This window comes from Myotis lucifugus, unplaced genomic scaffold (assembly GCF_000147115.1).
Source record: "Myotis lucifugus unplaced genomic scaffold, Myoluc2.0 scaffold_164, whole genome shotgun sequence".
Taxonomy (NCBI): domain Eukaryota; kingdom Metazoa; phylum Chordata; class Mammalia; order Chiroptera; family Vespertilionidae; genus Myotis; species Myotis lucifugus.
Window position 1 is genome coordinate 2,855,702 of NW_005871212.1, and position 23,508 is coordinate 2,879,209.

General features: G+C 46.1%; 1 protein-coding gene across 1 annotated transcript in view; it reads right to left on the bottom strand.

The window, feature by feature from the left end:
- The window catches only part of TDRD12 (tudor domain containing 12), an 85,948-nt gene that overhangs the window by 61,181 nt on the left and 1,259 nt on the right, over window positions 1-23,508 (bottom strand). The window contains 5 exon segments of the mRNA XM_023759893.1: window positions 7,314-7,399; window positions 8,812-8,867; window positions 12,408-12,527; window positions 14,802-14,938; window positions 17,823-17,981. Of these exon segments, the coding sequence (XP_023615661.1) occupies window positions 7,314-7,399; window positions 8,812-8,867; window positions 12,408-12,527; window positions 14,802-14,938; window positions 17,823-17,981 (558 nt within the window).

Sequence of the window (23,508 nt, forward strand, 5' to 3'; positions counted from 1 at the left end):
ATAAAAAATAAATAAAAAAAGGAGCGGTTGGGAGCTTCTCACCCAGACTGGCCAGGCACCCCAGTGGGGACGCCCACCCTGAAGGGGGTGTGGCCAGCTGCAAACAGCCATCATCCCCTCATCCAGGCTGGCCAGGCACCCAAGCGGGACCCCCACCCTGATCCGGGACACCCTTCAGGGCAAACCAGCCGGCCCCCACCCGTGCACCAGGCCTCTATCCTATATAGTAAAAGGGTAATATGCCTCACATCCTGGGATCAGCGGAGCAGTGAGGCCTCCTGGCACTGGGATCAGCGGAGCCGCGAGGCCTCCTGGCCTGGGATCAGCGGAGCCACAAGGCCTCCCGAACCCGAGATCAGCAGAGCCACGAGGCCTCCTGGCCCTGGGATCAGCGGAGCAGTGAGGCCTCCCGGCCTGGGATCAGCGGAGCCACAAGGCCTCCCAAACCCGGGATCAGCAGAGCCGTGAGGCCTCCTGGCACTGGGATCAGCGGAGCCACGAGGCCTCCCAGCACCAGGATCAGCGGAGCAGCGAGGCCTCACTGCCCCGGTGTCAAGCGGAGCCACAAGGCCTCTCAGCACTGGGATCAGCAGAGCAGCGAGGCCTCCTGGCCCCTGGAGCAGCATGACAGGGGGCAGCGCCCAAACCCCCTGATCGCCCTGTGGCTGTGTGTGACATGGGGCGGGGTCACAACCTCCCTATCTGCCCTGCTCTGTTCGTGACAGAGGAAGGCACCCCAACCCCCTGATCGGCCCTGCTCTGTGCCTGATAGGGGGGAGCTCCCCAACCCCCTAATCAGCCCTGCTCTGTGTGTGACAGGGTGCGGCGCCCCAACCCCCTCATGGGCCCTGCTCTGTGTGTGACGGGGTGGAGCCGCAACCTCCCCATCGGCCCTGCCCTGAGTGTGACAGGGGGAAATGCCCCAACCCCCTGATCAGCCCTACTCTGTGGGTGACAGGGGGTGGCGCCCCAACCCCCTGATCCACCCTGCTGTGTGTGTGACAGGGGGTGGCGCTGCAACCTCCCCATTGACCCTGCCTTGAGTGTGACAGGGGGCGGCGCCCCAACCCCCCAATCGGCCCTACCCTGAGCGTGACTGAGGGTGGAATCGCAACCTCCTGATCGGCCCTGCTCTGTGCATGATGGGGGGAGCTCCCCAACCCCCTGATCGGCCCTGCTCTGTGTGTGACAGGGTACAGAGCCCCAACCCCCCTGATGGGCCCTGCTTTGTGCGTGACAGGGGGCAGCGCCCCAACCCCCTTATCAGCCGGCTCTGTATGTGACAGGGGTGGCGCCACAACCCCCCAATTGGCCCTACCCTGAGAATGACTGAGGGTGGCATCGCAACCTCCTGATCCGCCCTGCTCTGTGCATGACAGGGGGTGGCGCCCCAACTCCCCAGTCGGCCCTGCTTTGAGCCCGACCAGGGGCTGCAGGGCAGGCACCTAGGGATTGGGCCTGCCCTCTGCCACCCGGGAGCGGGCCTAAGCCAGCAGGTCGTTATCTCCCGAGGGGTCCCAGACTGTGAGAGGGCACAAGTGGGGCTGAGGGACACCCCCCCCCACCCGCCAGTGCACAAATTTTTGTGCACCGGGCCTCTAGTATATATATAAAGACCCAGGGGCCGTCACATCCGAAACACCCGAACGGATGACCGAACAGGCTGAGTGGGGTGACAAGGCTGGCAGGGGGGTGAACCCCAACCACCGGCCTGACCCCCAGCCTCCATGGCGCACCCCGGTCGGCAGGGGGTTTACTGAGGGAAACCCAACCACCTGCCCCCCAGGCTCCATGGGGCACCCACCCCGTTAGGGGGGGGCAGTGAGGGGCGCCCAGCCCGCCGGGGGGGGGCCAGTTGGGGGCGACCAGGTTGGTGGGGGGGGCAGTTGGGGGAAACCAGGCAGGCAGAGGGGGGCTGTTGGGGACGATCAGGTTGGCAGGGGGCAGCAGTTAGGGGCGATCATGTCGGCAGGCAGAGGGGGTTAGGGGTGATCAGGCTAGCAGGGGGGCCAGTTAGGGGCGATCAGGCAGGCAGGCAGGTGAGCAGTTAGGAGCCAGTGGTCCTGGATTGTGAGAGGGATGTCTGAGGGGTCCTGGATTGGAGAGGATGCAGGCTGGGCTGAGGAGACCGCCCCCCTGCACAAATTTCGTGCACTGGGCCTCTAGTCTACACTAATAAAAGACAAAGATGCTAATTGACCATACCTTCATTATGCTCATCAGCCAATCAGAAGAGTATGCAAATTAACCCAACAGAGATGGCCGTTAAATTTGCATACTGCAGGCAGGGCGGGACAGCGCCATCCGCCCCCTGCCCCGCCGCCATCCGGGCCTGCTATCTGCAACCCGACCAGGGTGACGGGGCGGGATAGCAGCGATTCGCCGGCCCGCCGGTCCCGTGTGTGACCCGACCCGGAGCGAAGACTGAAGACAGTATAGAAGGAAGCCAAGCACTGCAGAAGGGAGCAAAATGGCAGAGAAGGGAATGGAGACAGGAGCGGACACGGAAGGGAGTGAGGCAGCAGAGATGGGATGGAGCAAAGTGGCGTAGAAGGGAGGGAGCGAGGCAGGGGAGAAGGGAGGGAGTGAAGCGGCGGAGAAAGGAGGGAGCCGAGGTGGTAGAGACGGGAGGGAGTGAGGCAGCGGAGAAGGGAGTGAAGCCCACTGCAGGCTTTGCTTCCTTCTCTGCTTCACTCCGGCCTCAGGAAGCCCTATTCTTGCAGGAATAGGCCCGAGGAAGCGCTATTCTTGCAGGAATCTTCCTGCACCGGGCCTCTAGTCTTAAAATAATTCTGTTGAGTGAAAGAAGCCAGGCAAACAAAAGAACACGCTGGGACACATCCTTGTGCTTCCTTTGAAAGCTGGAAACTGCTGCCCCTATATTTCTCTTTCTGGCAAATATGACCTCTTGCACCCTCTGTTAGTTCTCTCTGCTAAGCTTGCCTCCTATACTTCACCACCTTAAAGTAAGAGCAAGTTATCATCCACACACAACCATACCCAGTGAGAAAGAGAAACCTACTCTTGAAAACAAGAAGAAAGAAGCAGGTTAGTAGAGAACTTGCTTAAAAGATGTGTTTACAAGACTGTTCCCATAGCCAACATTTTGGCATTTTCAGGTAGTAAAATAAGTAATGAAAAGTCATAGGTAAAATAAACAAGGATGTGGGGAACCTAAATACAATACAAAAAGTAACAACTTCATTAAAAACAAGTAAAATAATCACACTGAAGAGGTTAGGGGGAAAAGAACAAACCTGGGTTACTTTGGAAAAGAGTTTGGGCTGCATTCTGTAAGGTTAAAGATAAATTTATTTTTCACGGGAATGTGGGTCAGCAATTCTAAATCACTTTATGTGAATACTAGGAGACAGATGTCAAGAATGAGGAAAGGGGCCCTGGCCGGTGTGGCTCAGTTGGTTGGAGCGTCGTCCCATACACCAAAGGGTGGTGGGTTCAATTCCTGGTCAGGGCATATGCCCAGGTTGCAGGTTCCATCCCAGGTCCGTGCATGTGCGGGAGGTAAATGACCAGTGTTTCTCTCTCACATCAATGTCTCTCTCTCTCTCTCTCGCCCCTTCCTCTAAAAATCAGTATTTAAAAAATTTTTTTGAAGAATCAGGAAAGGGGAGATGTTGGATTGAAGGTACTTAATATATGTACAGAAACAAATGGAGATGTATGTGTGCATTGGTTAGCATATAGACAGATACAGGGTATCCCCCAAAAATGTATACATACTTTAATAGCTGATAGTTCAATTTCAAAAATGAAATGTATTGTAATAAACACTGCCTTTATAATTATTCAAAGGGTGTGTATACATTTTTTGGGACACCCCATATTTCCTGTCTGCTGAGAGGGTCTACAATCAATGACAGCGCAGTAGCAATGAGAATACCTAGTGCCCTGATCCCGATATCTAAATACTATTTGTCAATAAAAGGAACTTATTGGAGCAGTGGTTGAGTCTAGGCCTGAAACTGGAAAATGACCAAATTAACCAGGAGTATCTTGTAGTAGAGAAAGTAGGGAATTTTCAACAATGATGGAGAATATAAGGCACTTTAAAAAAGCTCCTAATGGACAAATCTGTGACAATTTGAGCAAGAAAATGATAGTAATGGATTATATCACCCAGAGTAAAATAAATACCCAGGAGTCCATACTAAGATAAATTATTGAATCAGTTAATAAATGGGGGAGAAGGAACAGTTCTTCCTTACATAATTATAATTAAAAATGTAGAGCCCTGGCCAGTTTTCTCACTGGTTAGAGCGTCGGCCTGCAGACTGAGGGGTCACAGGTTCAATTCCAGTCAAGGGCACCTTACCTTGGCTGCAGGTTCAATCCCCGGCCCCCCTTGGGCATATGCGGAAGGCAAACAATCAATGTGTCACTTTCACATGTCTCTCTCTCTCTCTCTCTCTCTGCCCCCTCCCCCTTCCCTCCTACTCCTCCCTCCCATCTACTCTCTCTAAAAACAAAGTAAATGGAAAAACATCCTTGGATGAGGATTTTTTTTAAAAAGTAAAAGGTATGATGGAAATGGGCAAATACCACAGAAATAAGTTTTGCAGGCAAGAATCACTGATAGATATTTGCACAGTCTCAAAGTATTACCCCATAAGATGCTTAATCATTTCAAAAGGAAAAAGATAGTAACTCTTTAAAGCAGGGGTCCTCAAACTTTTTAAACAGGGGGCCAGTTCACTGTTCCTCAGACCGTTGGAGGGCCGGACTATAGTTTAAAAAAAACTAGTCAGCTGCTAAGCAACAGGCAGCAGCGGCAAAAACACCCGGCGGGCTGGATAAATGTTTTCGGCGGGCCGCATGTGGCTCGCGGGCCATAGTTTGAGGACCCCTGCTTTAAAGGAAAAACCTAGCAGATACCCAGCTGATCAAGGTAAACATGACTAGTGATGAGACATATCAACATCATGAACCTTCTCATATGATGCACTAAGAAGGGTTCAATCTCACTTTTGCAGCATCTTTGCTAAAAATTTAGAAACTCTGCCTGGCCAGTGCTGTTTAGTGGTTGAGTATCAACCTATGAACCGGGAGGTAATGGTTCAATTCCTGGTCAGAGCACATGCTCGGGGTTGTGGGCTCGATCCCGAGTAGGGGGTGTGCAGGAAGCAGCCAATCAATGTTCTCTCTCATCACTGATGTTTCTATCTCTTGCTCCAACTCCCTTCCTCTTTGAAATCAATAAAAATATATTTTAAAAAAATTTTTAGAAACTCAATCTAAACATGAGGAAACATCCTATATAATAAAAGGCTAATATGCAAATCAACCGAATGGCAGAACCACTGGTCATTATGATGTGCACTGACCACCAGGGGGCAGACGCTCAATGCAGGAGCTGCCGCCAGCCTGCAGGCCTTGATCTCCTGATTGAGGCCTGCCAGCCAACCTCTCGGTCCCTTCCCCCAGCAGGCAGGTGCCAATCACCCAATGGGGAATGGGGAACCGGGGGTGGGTGGCCGCAGATGTGGGCAGTGCCAGGCCAAGGCCCCTGCCCACCAGTCGCCCCACACACAGAGGGTGACCAACGGCGGGGGGGGCAGGGCTGGCGAGTGGGCGGGAACGGCCAACCTCTTGGTCCCTCCCCACCAGCCAGCAGGCTCCAATTGCCTGATGGCAAACAGGGAAACCGGGGGTGGGTGACGGCGGAGGGTGGGGCCAGCTGCCAGCAGCCAGGGAAGATGGCCTGATCACAGGCCAGGCCTAGGGAGAGCATTATGCTAAGAGAAATAAGCCAGTCGGAGAAAGATAAATATCACATGATCTCACTCATTTGTGGAATATAATGAACAACATAAACTGATGAACAAAAATAGATCCAGAGACACAGAAGCATCTAACAGACCGTCCAACGTCAGAGGGAAGGCATGGGAGGCTGGGAGCAGGGGAAGTAAGAGATCAACCAAAGGACTTATATGCATGCATATAAGCAGAACCAATGGATGCAGACAGTAGGGGGATGAGGGCCGGTGCTGGGAGGCGGGAGCCGGCGGGGACAGGTCAATGGGGGGAAAAGGAGACATCCGTAATACTTTTAATAATAAAGAATTTAAATTAAAAAATAAAATAAAAATTGAGTGACATTCCACAAAATGACTAGCCAGTACGCTTCTTAAATGTCAAGGTCTTAAAAGATGTGGAAAGACTGAAGAACTGTCTCATCAGACTGAGGAGACTAGAGACATGACAACCAGATACAAGTGGGATCCTCGATCAGATCCTAGCACAGAGAAAGGAAATTAGTGGGAACACTGGCAAAATTCAAATAAGGTCTGTAGATTTTCTAAAAATAGTATTTTTATCAGTGTTAATTTTCTGGTTTTAATCACTGAACCCCTGGTTTGTATGGTTAACGTTAGGGGAACCCAGGTAAAGCATATACACAACTCTGCACTGTTTACATCTTGTCTGAACTGTAAAAATATTTCAAAATAAAAATTTTAAATAAATCTGTGATTTAGATGGCCTCCGTGGGCCCCAAGCAGTCTAATCAGCATCTCCAGCTACCGCCACACAAGGTGCTGAGCTGCACCCTGTACCACCCTTCATAAAGGCGACCAAATGCTAACAGCCTATAACTGGAGCAGGGCGCTCACATGTGATGCCCACTTTCTTTCTACTTCTGTTATCTGAATTTTTTTATTTTTTTTAATCCTTACCCGAGGATATTTTTCCACTGATTTTCAGAGAGAGTAGAAGAGAGAGGGAAAGACAGAGAGAAAAATCGATGTGAGAGAAACACATCGATTGGTTGTCTCCTGCATGAGCCCTGACTAGGGCCTGGGCCAGGGAGGAGCCTGCAACCGAGGTATGTGCCCTTGACTGGAAGTGAACCCAGGACCCTTCAATCCGCAGGATGACACTCTATCCACTGAGCCAAACCAGCCAGGGCTGTTATCTGAAGTCTCTACAATGTGCACATATTATACATGATGAGAAAATTGTGGGGTGGGAGAAGCAGTGAACTATACCAAATGTATGTATTTATAAAAATTATGTCCTCTTATAAGGAAATAACATTTCATACTCATCACAATAGGAATAATTTCTTGTCAATTACTAAATAAAATGCTGTCTAAATAAAACACTAAAGTAATTATTGAAGTAATTAAAAGAAGAAACAGTCCTGCTAACTTCTGATCTAAGCCAGACCTTGAAAGATTAAGAAAATTTCTATATTGTGTGAATGACATTGTTTCCTTTGGTGTTTATTCTGTTTTATTAAAATAAGATTTTTAAACAATGGTAAACTATTTTTAAAATACAATTTTTTCACTTACTTTTTCATTTTTTATAGTTACATAAAGATAAACCTCAAAAGTATCATCTTCTACAGCACATAATTTGGCTTCCACCTGGGTAGTTGCTAAGTGGCATAAATGAAAACATTAATTAGCTGATATCAAAAGTATATTTGAAACAACTGGACTATTTCCCACCTATTAATCTCTGCTAACCACTTCTGATTACCCAGCACCACCTGCCCGACAGCTTCCCCTGCAGGTGGGTCTGAATGCAGGAAGGTCTGCAGGTGGGCAAGTCGAGGGGAGGCTCTCCTGGCAGGCAGGCAGCCTGTGTCCTGTCCCCATCCACCCACAGTCTTTCATCCGAGTCCACCTTCCAAATGCCCACAGAGCAGAGCTCTTGACCCTCTCGGAGACTTACTAATCCAGCAGCTCCATGTATGGGTACCTAGTGGACACCATGCTAAGTCCTTTACAAACGTATTTCACTTCACTCTTACCATAACCTTTGAGAGTCACTGTACACGTGACAAGACCAGGCTCAGCGAAGGCTCCACAGCAGAAACAGGGCAGTATTCAAACCTAGGCACTCTGCCTTTCCAACCTCTGTCTCCCAGCATTCCCCACTAGGCTCACAAGGACCGAAACTCCAAAACCAGCAACCCTCACCCCAACCTCCGATTTCTCACAGCATCTGGCTGTTTCTTTAACAGAGGGGTGGGGAAGATCTGGCTCGAGGGCCATGTAAGGCCCATGAAATCACTTGGTCTGGCCCTGCCAATGCATTAGGGGTGAGTTAATTAAATGTTTGACCAAATGTAGCAGGCTAATTTTTAAGTTGGTAACTGTGTATGGCCCGAGAATGATGTCAAATGGCCTTTGACAGAAAAAAGGTTCCACACCCTGCTTTAACCGGACAGTGGGGCAGCAGAGGAGAGAGGCCAGGACCTCAACAGGTACAGGCAGCACTCCAAGAGCTCACACCCACTACTTCTCAAAACAGCCCTCGGAGGCGGGCACAGTTATGTGGCTCTTGGCTGCCAGGGGTTTGGACAGCTGCCACAAGTGAGTCTCCATATCATTGCTACACTCACCAATATGAAGAGAACACACTGCAAGGTGCTCTGAGACAGTCTATACCTCTTAAATTAGCAATAATGATTACACAATAACTTGAGCTTTTAATCAACTGCTGGTTCAGTAACATGCATGTAAATTTATTTTGCAGTGCTTCAGCTTCTATGCAAACTAAGAGGCAGGCATTGTTTCTGTGTAAGCATCTCTTACCCATACAGCCTCTTTCTAACCTCACCTCTCAATTACTGATGTCCACATTCACCCCCTAAAATTCCAGGACTGCAGCGTCACTGTGTCATTGGGGTAGAAGAAGCTCCAGATAACTTATGAACCCATATGAGGAGGGCCAAACAGCTAAGCACGCACATCTCAACCCCCCCCCCCCACCCCAATTGAAGGTTAAACCACCTTGGGTGTCAGTTCAACACGGGCTGCAGTGATGACACACTTGCCTTACCTTTCAGGATGTTCTGAAAGTACTGAATAGCTGCAGTGTCCCACTTCTTGGCGGGTCTGGAACGGTGAACAGATGCAACGTCATTAAATAGAAATCTGAGGTTAGTACACTAACATCATTTTGTAACACTCACTGGGTATTTCCGACATTACGTAATGGCATATGATGCAGGTAATGGGGACGGCCCCAGCTGCAGCCTGCAACGGGCTCCTCACCGCTGCCGCCTGCACCCGGGCAGAGACTGACAATGGGCCTGCCATCGTCTGTCCCAACACCGTTGCCCCCAGTTACCTGGGACATAGCTGCCTCCCCAACAGAACACAAGCTCGCTGGGGCAGGAATCCTGAGTGTGCAGTGCTCAGCACAGGCTGGCACACAGCAAGGCCTCCAAACATGTTGGCCAAACCAACATTCTGAGAGTGGCCACTGTTGTCTCATGCTACTCCTCACTCAGCCGCCACCCTCTCACTGTCGCCCATTTTCTATCACCTTGCCTTTTCCTATGCTTTGGAAAGAAAATCGCAAAAGACTTCTGGTCAAGATGGTGGCGTAGGTAAACAGTACTCACCTCCTCCCACAACCACATCAAAATTACTAAACTACAGAACAACCATCATTCAGAACCAACTGAAATCTCACTGAAACGGAAGTCCTACAAGAAAGGATATAAAGAAGAAGCCACATCGAGATTGGTATGAGGGACAAGACTGGTAGGAGAGGTGGACCCAGGGAAGTGAAAGGCCCCACACCCAGGTGTGGCACATAAAAATCAGTAGGGAAGAATAGGGGGATGGGGGGGAAAGGTGAAGGGATTAAGAAGTACAAACTGGCCCAGTCTGGCATGGCTCAATGGTTGAGCATCAACTTATGAACCAGGAGGTCACAGTTTGATTCTCAGTCAGGGCACATGTCAGGGTTGTGTGCTGTGGGCTCGATCCCCAGGGCGGGGCATGCAGGAGGCAGCTGATCAATGATTCTCATCATTGATGTTTCTATCTCTCTCTCCTTCTCCCTTCCTCTCTGAAATCATTAAAAATATTTTTTAACAAAAAAGTAATATTAAAAAAAAGAAGTACAAATTGGTTGTTACAGAATAGTCACAGGAATGTAAAGTACAGCACAGGGGATATAGTCAATAATATTGTAATAACTAAATATGGTGTCAGATGGGTGCAAGATTTATTGAGATGATCACTTAAATAATCTAATCACGGTGATGTACACCTGAAACTAATACAATATATACTAACTGTAATTGAAAATAAAAAAATTTTTTAAAAAAAGAAAATTGCAGGAAAAGCTGTAGGCAGAGGAAGATCAGGAGAAGCCAATATTTGGAAGCAAGGAACAAAAATAAAATAAGGTTAGAGTGAAATGTTTTGTTTCTCCACTGGTTTTATTTATCAGAGATGCCACCACCATCCTCCCAGGGTTGTTTTAAAGATCAAATGAGGTAATGTACATAAGCACATAGCCCAGTGCCTGGACTAAAATATTATTTTTCTTTTTACTAAGAAAGACATTAAGCATATTACTTCAAGAGAATTACAAAGTGTTTCTAAAAGAAGGCTAAATAAATAAAAGACAGTGGTTCTAGGTGTGCTCTCCCTCCCAGGAGCCTGTGCCGTTCCCTTTCCACACTCATTCCCTACAAGCATGCATCCTCTAAACTCTAAGGGACCGTCCCCACGAGGCTTGCAACCAGGAAGTAATGGGCAGCAGCATCTTGTCCTGGGCTAACCCGCTGACCCTGTCCCCAAGACTCCCTTTCTAAAATTAAAAAAAAGAATTGATGTTTCTATCTCTCTTCCCCTCTCCCTTCCTCTCTGAAAAGAATAAAAATGTATTTTAAAATATATCATTTTCACCCAGCCATCAAGCAAAAATGAAAAATCCTGATGATATCCAGTGTCGTGTGGGGAAAATAGCACTTTCTACACCCAATTACAGAAATACAAATTACTAGTCATTTTGAAGGGAAATTAAAATCTATAAAAACTGCAATATGCATATTGAGACACATTCTAGATGAAGGGTACTTGTCAAAGAAGGTAATCAAAACCCAGTAAGATCAGTTACTTAAAGCCTTCGCCTACACTGAGGGTATCCTGGGGCTGGGTGTGTCCGAGGCTGGGAGGGTCCCTAAGGAGCCCAGTATGCTGGGAGAGGGGTAATGCAGAGGGGGGAGCAGACTGCCTCTGAGGGAGAGCTGAGCACGGACAGGCAGGCACCCAAGTCACCCAGGAGGGTGAGCAGCTACTGATCTGAAAGGACAGGGGAGGCTGGGGTTGCTTGGGCAGCGTGGCAGGGTGCAACGGCCTCAGCAGAGACAAGCTGGCTTGGTATCTTCTTAGTGCAGCTTCCAAGGCCAGCACAAGAGTGATGCATTCACCATTTCAAGGGGACTGTCGGTGATGGGAGTTGGAGGGTCTCCATAGACTCCACGAATGTTGTGCTGTTTCTGTAGCTTTTCTTCCCACAATGCCACAGTTCTGGAGGAAGAGGGAGAAGGAGCCCCAGGTGGGAGGATGGACCTCAGGTAGTCTTGTTCAAGACTGCAAAGATCACAGCCACACCCCCAACACAGTACTGCCCGATGCAGGGACCTGTCCTGTACAAACAGTGGCAATGGGGCCAAATACTAGGGAGAAAAGGCAAAGATGGGGTGCATGTGTGTGACATGTGTGCGTATGTGTGTATACCTCTCTACATCTATATGTCTTATACGGATGTATCTATATTTTGATGAAAATGTACAGTGCAAAATGGTTTGGAAACAATCTAGCTGGGTATCAAAAGAGGAATGGTTAAATACAGCAAGTATGCCATTATATTTACCCATGAAAAAGACTGAAAGCAGAAGAGGGTACAAAGAGTTTCAACATACATTAAGTTAAATTTGCAAATAAGACAGTAGGTTGTAATTTGCATAAAAGCTCCATGTAAATGAATATGTATAAAAGCCCTGAAAAAGGTCTGCAAGTTCAGAGCCTAAACAGGTCACAGAGGCCTCCCAGGAGAGAGGAAGTGAGGCTGGAGAAGAATGCAACCGACTTTTCTTTTAATGCTCCATGATCCTACATGTTGTACCCTTTACAGTTATTACTTTTTTAAATATATTTTTATTGATTTCAGAAAGGAAAGGAGAGGGAGACAGAGATAGAAACATCAATAATGAGAAAGAATCATTGATCGGCTGCTTCCTACATGCCCCACCCTGGGGATCGAGCATACAACCCGAGCATGCGACTGACCGGGACTCGAGCCGTGACCTCCTGGTTCATAGGTTGACCCTCAACCACTGGGACACACAGGCCAGGCAGTTATTACTTTCTGTAAGTGGGGGGAAAAGGGAAGCCGAAAAGCAGAGTTCAGACCCTACTCTAACTCCAACTGCAGCCGCTGTAGGTGGAGTTGCCCAGGGAATTCTGCTCATGACCAGGTTTGACACACACGGACTCAGAAAGTATCTCCTGAAGAAAAAAGAGACCCTTGAGATCGCTTCGCACTTCTCAAGAGGAATTAGTCTCACAGATACATCAGACACTCAGTTAAGTCTTTCACCAATAAGTTAACATGTTAGAAGATGTACTTACACAATTTTAGCACTGTCTTCACAAAAGTCAAAGTGTAATGTAACAGGTTTTGTACAATACAGTCTGAATTTTTTCGCTCTGTAGGGAAGCTGCATAAAAGTTTCTACTGCAACTCGGATGCTTTAACAGTGAAACAGAAACAGTTCAATTATAAAGAAAATTACACATAACATTTCTTTAAAGTACACCAATATACCTAATACACAACATAAAAACAAAACACAAAAACCAATTATTTCTGTTTCTAATATAGTCACTAACAGCAAGAAATACTTGGAGACATTTGCCAAAGTTGACAAACAGTGGTTCTTGGACGGGGGAGAGGAGGGATCGCACTCTTTTTATGTATAAAGCACAGATATACATATAGTACATACATAGGTATTCAGTATAACTCATGTTAAAATTTCATGGCGTGGCCCGGCTCAGTGGATGGAGCATCTTCCCATGGACCAAGAGGTCGCTAGTTTGATCCCAGGTCAGGACACATTGCAGGCTCAATCCCCAGTAAGGGGCATGCCGGAAGCAGCCCATCGATGTTTCTCTCATCAGTGTTTCTATCTCTCTCCCCCTCTCTCTTCCTCTCTTTGTAAAATCAATAAAAACATATACTTTTTAAAAATTTCATGGCATGGGAGTGGGGAGGGATTAGAAAAATGTCTCGTGAGGCTCCTTACATTGAAAAATAATGATCAAACTTGGGAGCAAATTTTATTTAAGATTTTTAAGTATCAGCCCTGGCCAGTAGCTCAGTTGGTTGAGCTTCATCCTGATACACCACGGTTGCAGGTTTGATCCCTGGTCAGGGCACAAAAAAGAGTGGACCAATGGTCCTGGCTGGTTTGGCTCAGTGGATAGAGCGTCAGCCTGCGGACTGAAGGGTCCTGGGTTTGATTCCGGTCAAAGGCACATGCCTGGGTTGCAGGTTTGATCCCCAGTAGGGGGCATGCAGGAGGCAGCCAATCAATGATTCTCTCTCATCACTGATGTTTCTATCTCTCTCTACCTCCTCCTTCCTCTCTGAAATCAATAAAAATATATCTTAAAAAGAAAAAAACAGTGGACCAATGAATGCATCAGTAAGTGGAACAATAAATCAATGTCTGTCTGTGTATCTCTCTGTCTCTCCTTCCCTCTCTCTCAAATCAATAAATTTTAAAAAATTTTAAAGATTTTAAGATATTTAAGTATCAATTTCAATACACAACCAGAATTACCTTAACGTTTCTATAAAAGAGAAGTTTTCATAATTAGTGTTAGCCAACTCTGCACAAAAGAGCTGAAAGGACTGAGATTTGATAAGTTGCTCAACATTTTTTATTTCCCTTCTTCCAGGTAAATGACAGACTTGAACACACCATTTCGACACACACGGGTTATGATGATGCCACACGGACAGGCTAGGCACCTTTTGTCTCAGTTCAGAAAACGGTGGTGGCATTAACTGCCCCTCAAAGCCTCCTTGTGCTCTATTTAATCATATGATTCTCTTGCCCAAAACAAACTAAACTTAAAATTCAAAACACTAAAAGAAAATATCCCCCAAAAGTTCAACAACAGGTGTGTGAGTTGTTGTTTTTTAACAATTACAGCTATAAAGGTGCAAACCACAAGCTGGAAATGCATCCTTTTTCTTAAACATCTGCAAATTTCCTTCTGCCATGGCATTCTTAAGATAATTCAATCAGATAAGCCTCTTATTTCGGTTGAAATCTATTTGGTGTTACTCTTTTGGAAGAGTCACATTTATTTATTAAACTGACATCCTCTTACTCTGGGATGGGGAACCATGGAAAAATTACCACAAACACTTATTGACAGTATTTTCTCATGAACTGTGACATGTGGCCCTAGAATCAGTGAGGGTTCTTTCTGGCCAGGGGCACCTGGGAGATGCAGAGCACCTGCCCTTTCCAGGAAAGGAGGTGGCAGGAAGCTGGAGCTGCCTACTGAGTCTTCATTCTGACCACTTGCTCCGACACTCACTGCCATGCAGCATTGAATGGAACCTGACGTCTACAAGAAGGCTTCCCTTCTTGAAGCTAAAAAAAAAAAAAAAAACAACCGCCCTGACCGGTTTGGCTCAGTGGATAGAGCATCAGCCTGCGGACTGAAGAGTCCTGGGTTCGATTCCGGTCAGGGGCATGTACCTTGGTTGCGGGCAAATCCCCAGTTGGGGGTGTGCAGGAGGCAGCTGATCTATGTTTCTCTCTCATCGATGTTTCCGGCTCTCTATCCCTCTCCCTCCCTCTCTGTAAAAAATCAATAAAAAATATATTTTTTAAAAATCCTCCAGCTTACAACCTCTATCCCCTTACTTTGAACACTGGCACGCTCCTTTAAAACTGGCATTTGTCTCCTTAAACAGCATAAGGCAAAAAAAGTCATACGTACTTTTTTGATTTCACTGGAATGTACTTGGCAAAATCCACAAGGAAACACTCTGCCAGGTAATGATCTGCTGAACACACGATTGACTTAATGACAGCCCTGCACCAGCACTTGAGTTCCTGACAATAAACCACACAAACCTACAAAATGAAAACTTCCGTGTTAACATCTCTAGCCATATAAGGGGAGCCTAAAGGTCCTCTCAAAATCACCTCAGCCTACATTTCACCTTCAGAAGAGAAAAGAGATTCAAGGAGGCTGGCCCTGCCTCAGCTGGACACCTCTGGTCAGTGAAAGAATCTAAGTCAAGAACACAGGACACTGAATTCTACTTCGCTCTTTTTTTTCTACAATCCTTTTGACTGCTTAAAGGACAATTTAAAGAAAGGCTTCTTAAATCAAAGCTTCAGAAACGAAACCTCAACCCCAGGTCATCTTCCCCATGTTCCTCCCGTGGCTTTCACTGCCCTCTGACACTTGTTTACTACCTCACACTCCTGTAAGTCAGCTCTGTGATGTGGATTTTTGTCTGTTTTGTTTATTGCCATCCTCCCAACACCTAGAACAGTGTTTGGCCTGTACTAAAGTCTTCAAAATCGACTTGAGTGACTTGTTGAGTGACTTGTTGAGTGGCACAGTTGCTTGGAGCATTATCCCATGCATCAAAAGGTTGTGGGTTCTATCCCTTAGTCAGAGGGTATAAAGGAGGCAACCAATTGAATTTTTTCTTTCTCTCTCTCTCCCTCCCTCTTTTCCTCATTCCCTCCCTCCCTTCCTCTCTCTCTAAAAATCAAGTTTAGCTCAGCTGGTGTGGCTCAATGGTTGAGCATTGACCTATGAACCAGGAGGTCATGGTTCGATACCCGGTCAGGGCACATGCCCAGGTTGTGGGCTCAATCCCCATTGTGGGGCGTGCAGGAGGCAGCCAATCAATGATTCTCTCTCATCACTGATGTTTCTATCTCCCTCTCCTTTCCTCTCTAAAATCAATAAAAATTTAAAATTTAAAAATCAATTTTTAAAAATATCCTTGGGTGAGGATTAAAATAATAAAAATACATTTTTAAAAAATTTTCTGTAGTCCCCTTTTAGGGGAACTACCCTGCTGAATTGTCAGGCGTGGCATCCTGACTGTCCCACAAGACTGCCAGGCCACAAGCGACTCAACGGCAATCCACAGACAGGCAAACCAAATATAAAGTGGCCCAGTGGGGCCAAAACCGGTTTGGCTCAGTGGATAGAGCGTCAGCCTGTGGACTGAAAGGTCCCAGGTTCGATTCCAGTCAAGGGCATGTACCTGGGTTGCGGGCACATCCCCAGTAGGAGGTGTGCAGGAGGCAGCTGATCGATGTTTCTCTCTCATCGATGTTTCTGACTCTCTATCTCTCTCCCTTCCTCTCTGTAAAAAATCAATAAAATATATTTTAAAAAAAAAAAAAGTGGCCCAGTGGGGACAGCTGTGCCCAACAAGGAAGAAGTGGGCCAACTGAGAATCCTGCCCTCAGGAATTAAAGTTGGAAAACCTAGTGCAGCCATTCTGCAAAACTCAAATAATTCAAGACATATTCTGCCAAAGGATGGAGGTTACTTCCGTTTAATTCTTAAGTCAAAGTAACTTGTAGGAATGGTTTGAATAGGTACTAATTCACATAGGCAGTTAACTTTGAAGTTGTGGTATATTAGGGTTCCCACTAGTCAAAAATGGAATAAGTTAGGCATCAAGAACGAGGATTATACCTGACGAATGTATTAAAAGCCACGATGAATGTATTAAAAGCCATGAGTTCAATACTTATGGCTTAAAAAATAAAAAAGAGAAACAAAACACCCTGTGGACACCAATGTAGATAACTAGGCACAAATCACTATGCTAAAAATTGATAAGGGAAAGAATCAAGTAATGTTTCTAACTTTCCAGGATAAACTGTATTATGTCAGGGTAGCCAAACAATCCCAACAGATGAGGGAATGTTCTCTGCAGAAGAACTCCAGCTCGTGAACGCAGAAGAAATGTGAAAACGACCACTTTGCAAGCTGAAGTGAAAGCACTGATTGGGGCAGTGGTAACCACTGGATGGTACAACCATGACGTGAAAAGCTGATGGCACCACCAGCAGGGAGAGCTCAGGCTGTCACCATCTAAATCCACTGGTCAATCTCAGCATCACCAAAAGTGATATTATGTCCCGATTCAATACAAGATGAAGCTCATAGTACCAATCGTTCCAGGGGGTGGGGGGCAAGTGACCCTAAATCCAATCAAAGCTTTAACTATTGGACCACAGAAAATACAGGGTATACAGAGGGAAAGTTCACTACCACCACCACTAGGAAGCAATCAGGCTATCCAAAACGTGGAGTGTTTCTTTTAAATGTGGAGTATTTTTTTTAAGTGGAATATTTTAAAAGGACAACTGACCTGGTTTCCATTTCTTAAAGCAATGGTATGGGGGGGAAATTAATGTTATGAATGATGATTTTTGAGAGGGAAAGGAATTAAAATTGTTTCTAATTCTCCTCAGTTTATAAATCTTTTCCAATCATGCTATTAGAAAAATTCAAACTTTTCTGAGAAATAACTGATCTGTAGACAGAACCAGACAATAGGATTGGGACTTGAGGCTACAAGAAAGCAAGGAAGGACAATGATTTAGGGTAAGAAACATAAAGGAGCACGAGATGACCAAAGTCATGGGCAAACTACAAGGGAGGCATCATCCCTAGACTGCAAACCCCATACCCTCTGCTAAGGTGCCGACACCTGTGATAGATCTAAAATAATCCTCAGCCCCAAGAGGATGGCCCCAATGCCTGAATTTACATGACACTCCATCTCCTGTTGCCCCATATGACCCTATACAACTGCCATGTCCCATGATTAGCCTAAATCTTGTGCAACCGTCACAAGGCAATGATTACAAGCAACAGAATACTCCAAAAGCTTTTATCATCTTAGTTGCCAAAATATTCTATATTTTAAGTAGTATTTCAGAGATCACGCTTAAAGCACATTTAGATACATACCTGCCCTTCTTCCAACATTAATGGTTTTATTTCTATGTCTTGACGCGTGCTATTATAGAAGTCATTCATGGCGCTATTTAGTTTTTGGTAGTCAATTTCATGATCTAAAAAGGTACTATTCCCTTTTATAATAACCCAGAAGCAACCTGGATCTTCAATCTGTAAAATTTTAAGACAAACAAAACAATGCATGATTTCAAAGTAGGACCACAAAATAATAAAACTTAGAATCACAATGACTGTTTCTAATTTAAGTGATCTAACAAATTCTTGATAAGCACCTGTCTTAAATGGTCAGACCAAAGATAAAAGACCCTCAATATACATACATATCAAATCATCATGTTGTACACCTTAAACTTACACAATGTTACAGTTAATTGCCTTTCAATAAAGCTAGAAAAAAAAGATAAAAGACACAAAAATAAAATCTAAAACACGTCACCAATAATATGTAATTCTTTATTATGTATTGTGACTCAAAAAGCAGAGATCAATGTCCTTGAGCTCCAGTATTTTGAAAATATCCATAATAAAATATAAAAGCAAGGTTCAGAGAATGTTTTTAGTATCCTATGTCTTTCATAAGAAAGAGGAAATACCCTGGCTGATGTGTTCACTGGTTGAGCATTGATCTATGAACCATGAGGTTTCGGTTTGATTCCTGGTCAGGGCGCATGCCTGGCTGTGGGCTTGATCTCCAGTAGGGGGCGTGTAGGAAGCAGCTGATCAATGATTCTCATCATTGATGTTTCTCTCTCTCTCTCCCTTCCTCTCTAAAATCAATAAAAATACATTATTTTTTAAAAGAGAGGAAATATACATTCTGCTCATGTGAAAAGAAATAAATGATGGTAGATAACAAAACCAAATACAAATTATTACCTACAGAGGAAGCCGGAAGTGGGCTAGAAAGGACAGAGATGGAAGTCAGATTTCTCTGAATGTATCTTGTTATCTTAGAAACTAAGATTTTCACTGTTAAAGGTACAAATATAAAATGAAAAGTTAAATTTGAATTGAAAATAGGAACTCATTTATGTACTTACCTCATGTATCCATTTCCTAATTCTTCCTCCTGAAAGAGCCTAAAAGCAATGACATCCCAAGATTTGGCTTCTAAGTACCAGGTGTCAGGAATACAGGTGTTCACATTAGTATTCTTTCTACATTTACACGCAGCTTTCGGGAACCCTCCCCAGTCCAGGTGCTGCAGAGCAGCTACAAACTCAAGCAGAAAGTCAGTCTGTGGCTGGAGGAGCCAGAGAACAGAGGATGGACCTGCCAGAGCAGCTATAAATTAAGGGGAGAAATTCTGAAGAGCCGTAGAGGGAGAGCCCTAAAGTCTGCATCAGAAAACCCCCAACCCTGGCAGACCCTGAATTGTGCAGGTAAGACTCCAAGGAGTCCAGAGAAAAGCAGCATTGGACGGTTGAAAGAAATACAGTTTTATAGCTGCTGCTCATGAGAACTGTAGAACTCTCAGCACACGGACTAAGAAGCCAAACTCTAGTGTGGCTTCCAGCCGCATAAGGCTGTGTCCCCACAATGACCAGTCCCCTCTAAAATGCCTGCCAGGAGAATTTATTGTTTGTTCTGGCCAACACCTGACAAATGCCGTTAACCTCCCTTTACTAAAGGGCTTACAGTTGTGAATCCTTCCCATCCCTTTGAGATGTGTGTAACCCCAGAACAAGCTCAAACTGGCCTTGTCCTGAGATGCTGAGTTGTTTTTCAGGGATAACCTAAGTCAGTGGTTCTCAACCTTGGCTGCACATTAGAATCACCTAGGAATCTTTTTAAAATCCTGATTTCTGGGCCTCAGAAATTCTGTTTATGTACTTATCTCAAGTATCCATTATGTTTCTTTGTTACTAATGTTGTGGCCCCACCCCATAACAAAGAAACAGAATTTCCGGAGGGTGAGGCCCAGAAATCAGGATTTTAAAAAGACTCCCAGGTAATTCTAATGTGCAGCCAAGGTTGAGAACCACTGACCTAAGTCATATCACCAAAGCAAGCTCACAGGAGAGAATTTTGACCTTCTACAATACCCAGAACCGCCCTGGAGTGTGTTCTCAGTGGTTAGAGCATTGGCCCATGCACCAAAGGGTCGCAGGTTCGATTCCTGGTCAAGGGCACATACCTGGGTTGCTGGTTCAATACCTGGCCCCAGTCAGGGCATGTGCAGGAAGCAACCAAACTATGTGTTTCTCTCACGTCAATGCTTCTCTCCCCCACTCTCTCTAAAAATCAATGGAAAAAATATCCTCAGTAAGGATAAACCCAAATAAGTAAGTAAGTAAATAAATAAATAAATAAATAAATAAATAGCAGGGAGAATCAAAGCCCCCAAGGACCCAAAGAGCTGGGACTTGAATGGAACTGGATCACCAGAATCCTTTATTTATTTTTGTTAATCCTCACCTGAGGATATTTTTCCCACTGATTTTTAGAGAGTGGAAGGGATGGAGGGAGGCAAGAGACACACATTAATTGAGGGCCAGGGATCGAGCCTGTAACCCAGGTACATGCCCTTGACCGGGAATTGAACCCACAACCCTTCAGTGTACTTGCCGCACTCTATCCACTGAGAACACCAGCCAGGGCTCCTTCCTTTTTAGAACTGAATAATATTCCATTGAATGTATCTTCCAAATTTTGCTTGTCCATTCATCTACTGATGGACACCTGGGGAAAAATATTTCATCCGTGTAAAAGCTAAATTAATCTGGAAAACAACTGGTACTTACACCACACTTGGGGAAATGAATACTCCTATACTGTCTAGAAAGTTTGCTCAGTGTCAGCATGGTAAGAGCAGGAAGTTGGGGGCAGACCAAAGCTGAGGGGGTAGATAAAAAGGTTCCTGAATCCAATTGAAAGAGAGAGAGGTTCCCAAGTTCCAGGCAGTTTAAGTCTAGCTCCTCCTGCCAGAGTTCTAGCCTGATGGATTAGCATGTGGCAGGATCTGTACCCCTGGGAGAGTCCTATCTTTACGTGTGTTTGTTGATTTCCGAGAGAGGAAGGGAGCGGGAAAGAGAGTTAGAAACACAGATGAGAGAGAATCACTGACTGGCTGCCTCCTGCACACCAACAACCCCGGCATGTGCCCTGACCGGAATCCCAGTGACCTCCTGACGCTCAAACACTGAGCCGTGTGGGCCAGGCAAGCCCTATCTTTCTAAGGAGATATTATACTAGTCTATTTAGGGCAGATGGTAGAGGAGTTTGCCAGATAGATCTGAAACCCCTAAAAGTCTCAGAGCAAATCCTCTGTCAGAATCAGGTACTTCAAATGTTTATGAATCTCAATTCATATAAAATAACATGACATAAAATAGGAACGTAAAGTTTGATTTTTTTAAAAATCCCATCATTTGTTAAGGCCCTCTCTTCTGCCCAATGAAATATGATTTTTAAAAAACAACAACATAATTTATATTTCCTTTTTTCCCAGGAACCAAAACCCACCCCTTTGCTCTGGTTTATAAACTCCTTCCTCCAAGTAACATGGTGAACACAGCACGCCTTCCCAAGTCTCTTGCATCGCCAAGGTACACTCACCTGATTCAAAGACTTTGCGAAACTGCAGCTGCCGGCCCCACTCAGCAGGCTTCACATGGGGTGAGCCCCGGCCTCGACGCCCACCCCGCGCCCCCCATCCCAGCTCCAAGGATCCAGGCCCTGAGGCGCTCGAGCAGACAGGAGTCACCACGAATGGAGACCAAACGCATGTATGAGGGGCTGGGAGGGAAGGGAGTTACCGGTCACCCCCGCCCCTGTCCAAAGGGGATAGTGACCCCCTGGAGAGGACCCATGTCGGGAGAACAGGTCAGGGTCCCCGTATCCACCGACCTGGGCCTGCAGGAGCCCTCAACCAGCGCGGACCCGGGCGGGGTGCGTGGGAGAACAGTCCGGCCCACCCCCTAAGATTCTGGATTAGTAAATACTGGCCACGCGCATTCATCTGAATTTTGGAAAAACAGCGAATAACTTTTTATGCTATGTCCTACACAGTGCATGGGGCTCCGCTGCGCTCAAATGTCGGTGGTTCTACTTAAAGAATCCAGGACCGGCATGCATATAAGCATAACCAATGGACACAAGACACTGGGGGGTAGGGGAGGCCGGGGGAATGTCAAGGGGGGGAAAAAGGAGACATATGTAATACTCTTTGTAATACTTTAAGCAATAAAACAAAAAAAAAATTTTTTTTTTTAAAAAAGAAGAATCCAGCTAATCCTAAGTCCGAGAAACCAAGATGGCGGCATAGGTAAACACCGGAGTTTGCTGCCTCGCACAACCACTTCAAAAATACAACTAAAAGACGGAACGGACATCATCCAGAACCACAGGAAGGCTGGCTGAGTGGACGTTCTACAACTAGGAGGAACGAGAAAAACATACCGAGACTCAGAGGAGGCGCAGTGCTGAAGTAAAATACTAAGGTGCGGAGTGCATGCGGAGCGGGCTGGCGGCTGAGGGCGCGGTTGTCGTTTTCAATCGGGAGGGAGTCTCAGGCTCTGAGCTCCAGTTCTGGGCGAGTCTCTAGAGACCCAGACTCATATGGGAGAAGCAGGACTGTCTGGCATCGCTCAGAACCCTAGGGCAGCTTTCTCTCCGAGGGGCTTGCAGCGATTACTGGGACACTGAGAAGCAGAGCCTCTGAGGGCAAGACTGAGAGCAGCCATAATTGCTAACCCCGCCCTGTTGATCCCGTGGGACCTGCCCCGCCCAGGCCCTGGAGGGAGACTTTTGCTGGATAGCCTCAGGCAAAGGCTAGATTAGCACCCTCCCTAGAGATCCAGGAGCCAGGAAGCCCAGAGGTCAGAGTGGGACCATCCAGTTTGCAGCTCCGTGGAACCATAAAAAGACACACTCAGTGGGGCAGACTCAGTGTGCACCAAAGCCCCATCGAAGCAAGTCTAGCCCCAGAGGGGTGTCTCCAGCACAGAAGTTCTCCCCACTGCAGACACAGCTGATTCTTCACAGCCAATTGGCCTGAAGGTCAATTCCTCCCAGTGATAACTACAACAATCAAGGCTTAACTACAACAAGACTGTGCACAAAGCCCACAAGGGGTGCACCAAGAGTGTCTACCTCAGGTAATTGGACACTTAGCACAGAAAGGCACTCTATCAACACAGCGAAATAAAAAATGCCGAGACAAAGAAACAGGGACACAAAACGACAGAATTTGGAGGAAAAGAAACTGTTTGGATATAGAGTTTAAAACCCACACTTTTTAAGGTCTTTTAAAGACTGTCTAGAAAGCTGCCCGATAAATTTTAATAAGGCCTCCAAAAAGACTTGGTGAGACCGCCGATAAATTGTAGTGAGATCTTCCAGAAGACTGGGGAAGACCACCGATAATGGAGGGAGGACCTTCAGAAAATCTAATGAGACCTTCGATGTTGTGATAAGAACCCAACTGGAAATAAAGCATACACTGACTGAAATAAAAGAAAATTATACAGACTGCCACAGCAGACCCAGAGGGTCGGCAGGATCCAAGTCAAAGATTTGAAATACCGAAGAAGGCAAAAACACCCAACCGGAAAGCAAAATGAAAAAAGAATCCAAAAATACGAAGATAGTGTAAGGAGCCTCTGGACAGCTTCAGCGTACCAACATCCAAATTTAAGGGTGCAGAGGTGGAGAGAGCAGAAATTGAAACCTATTG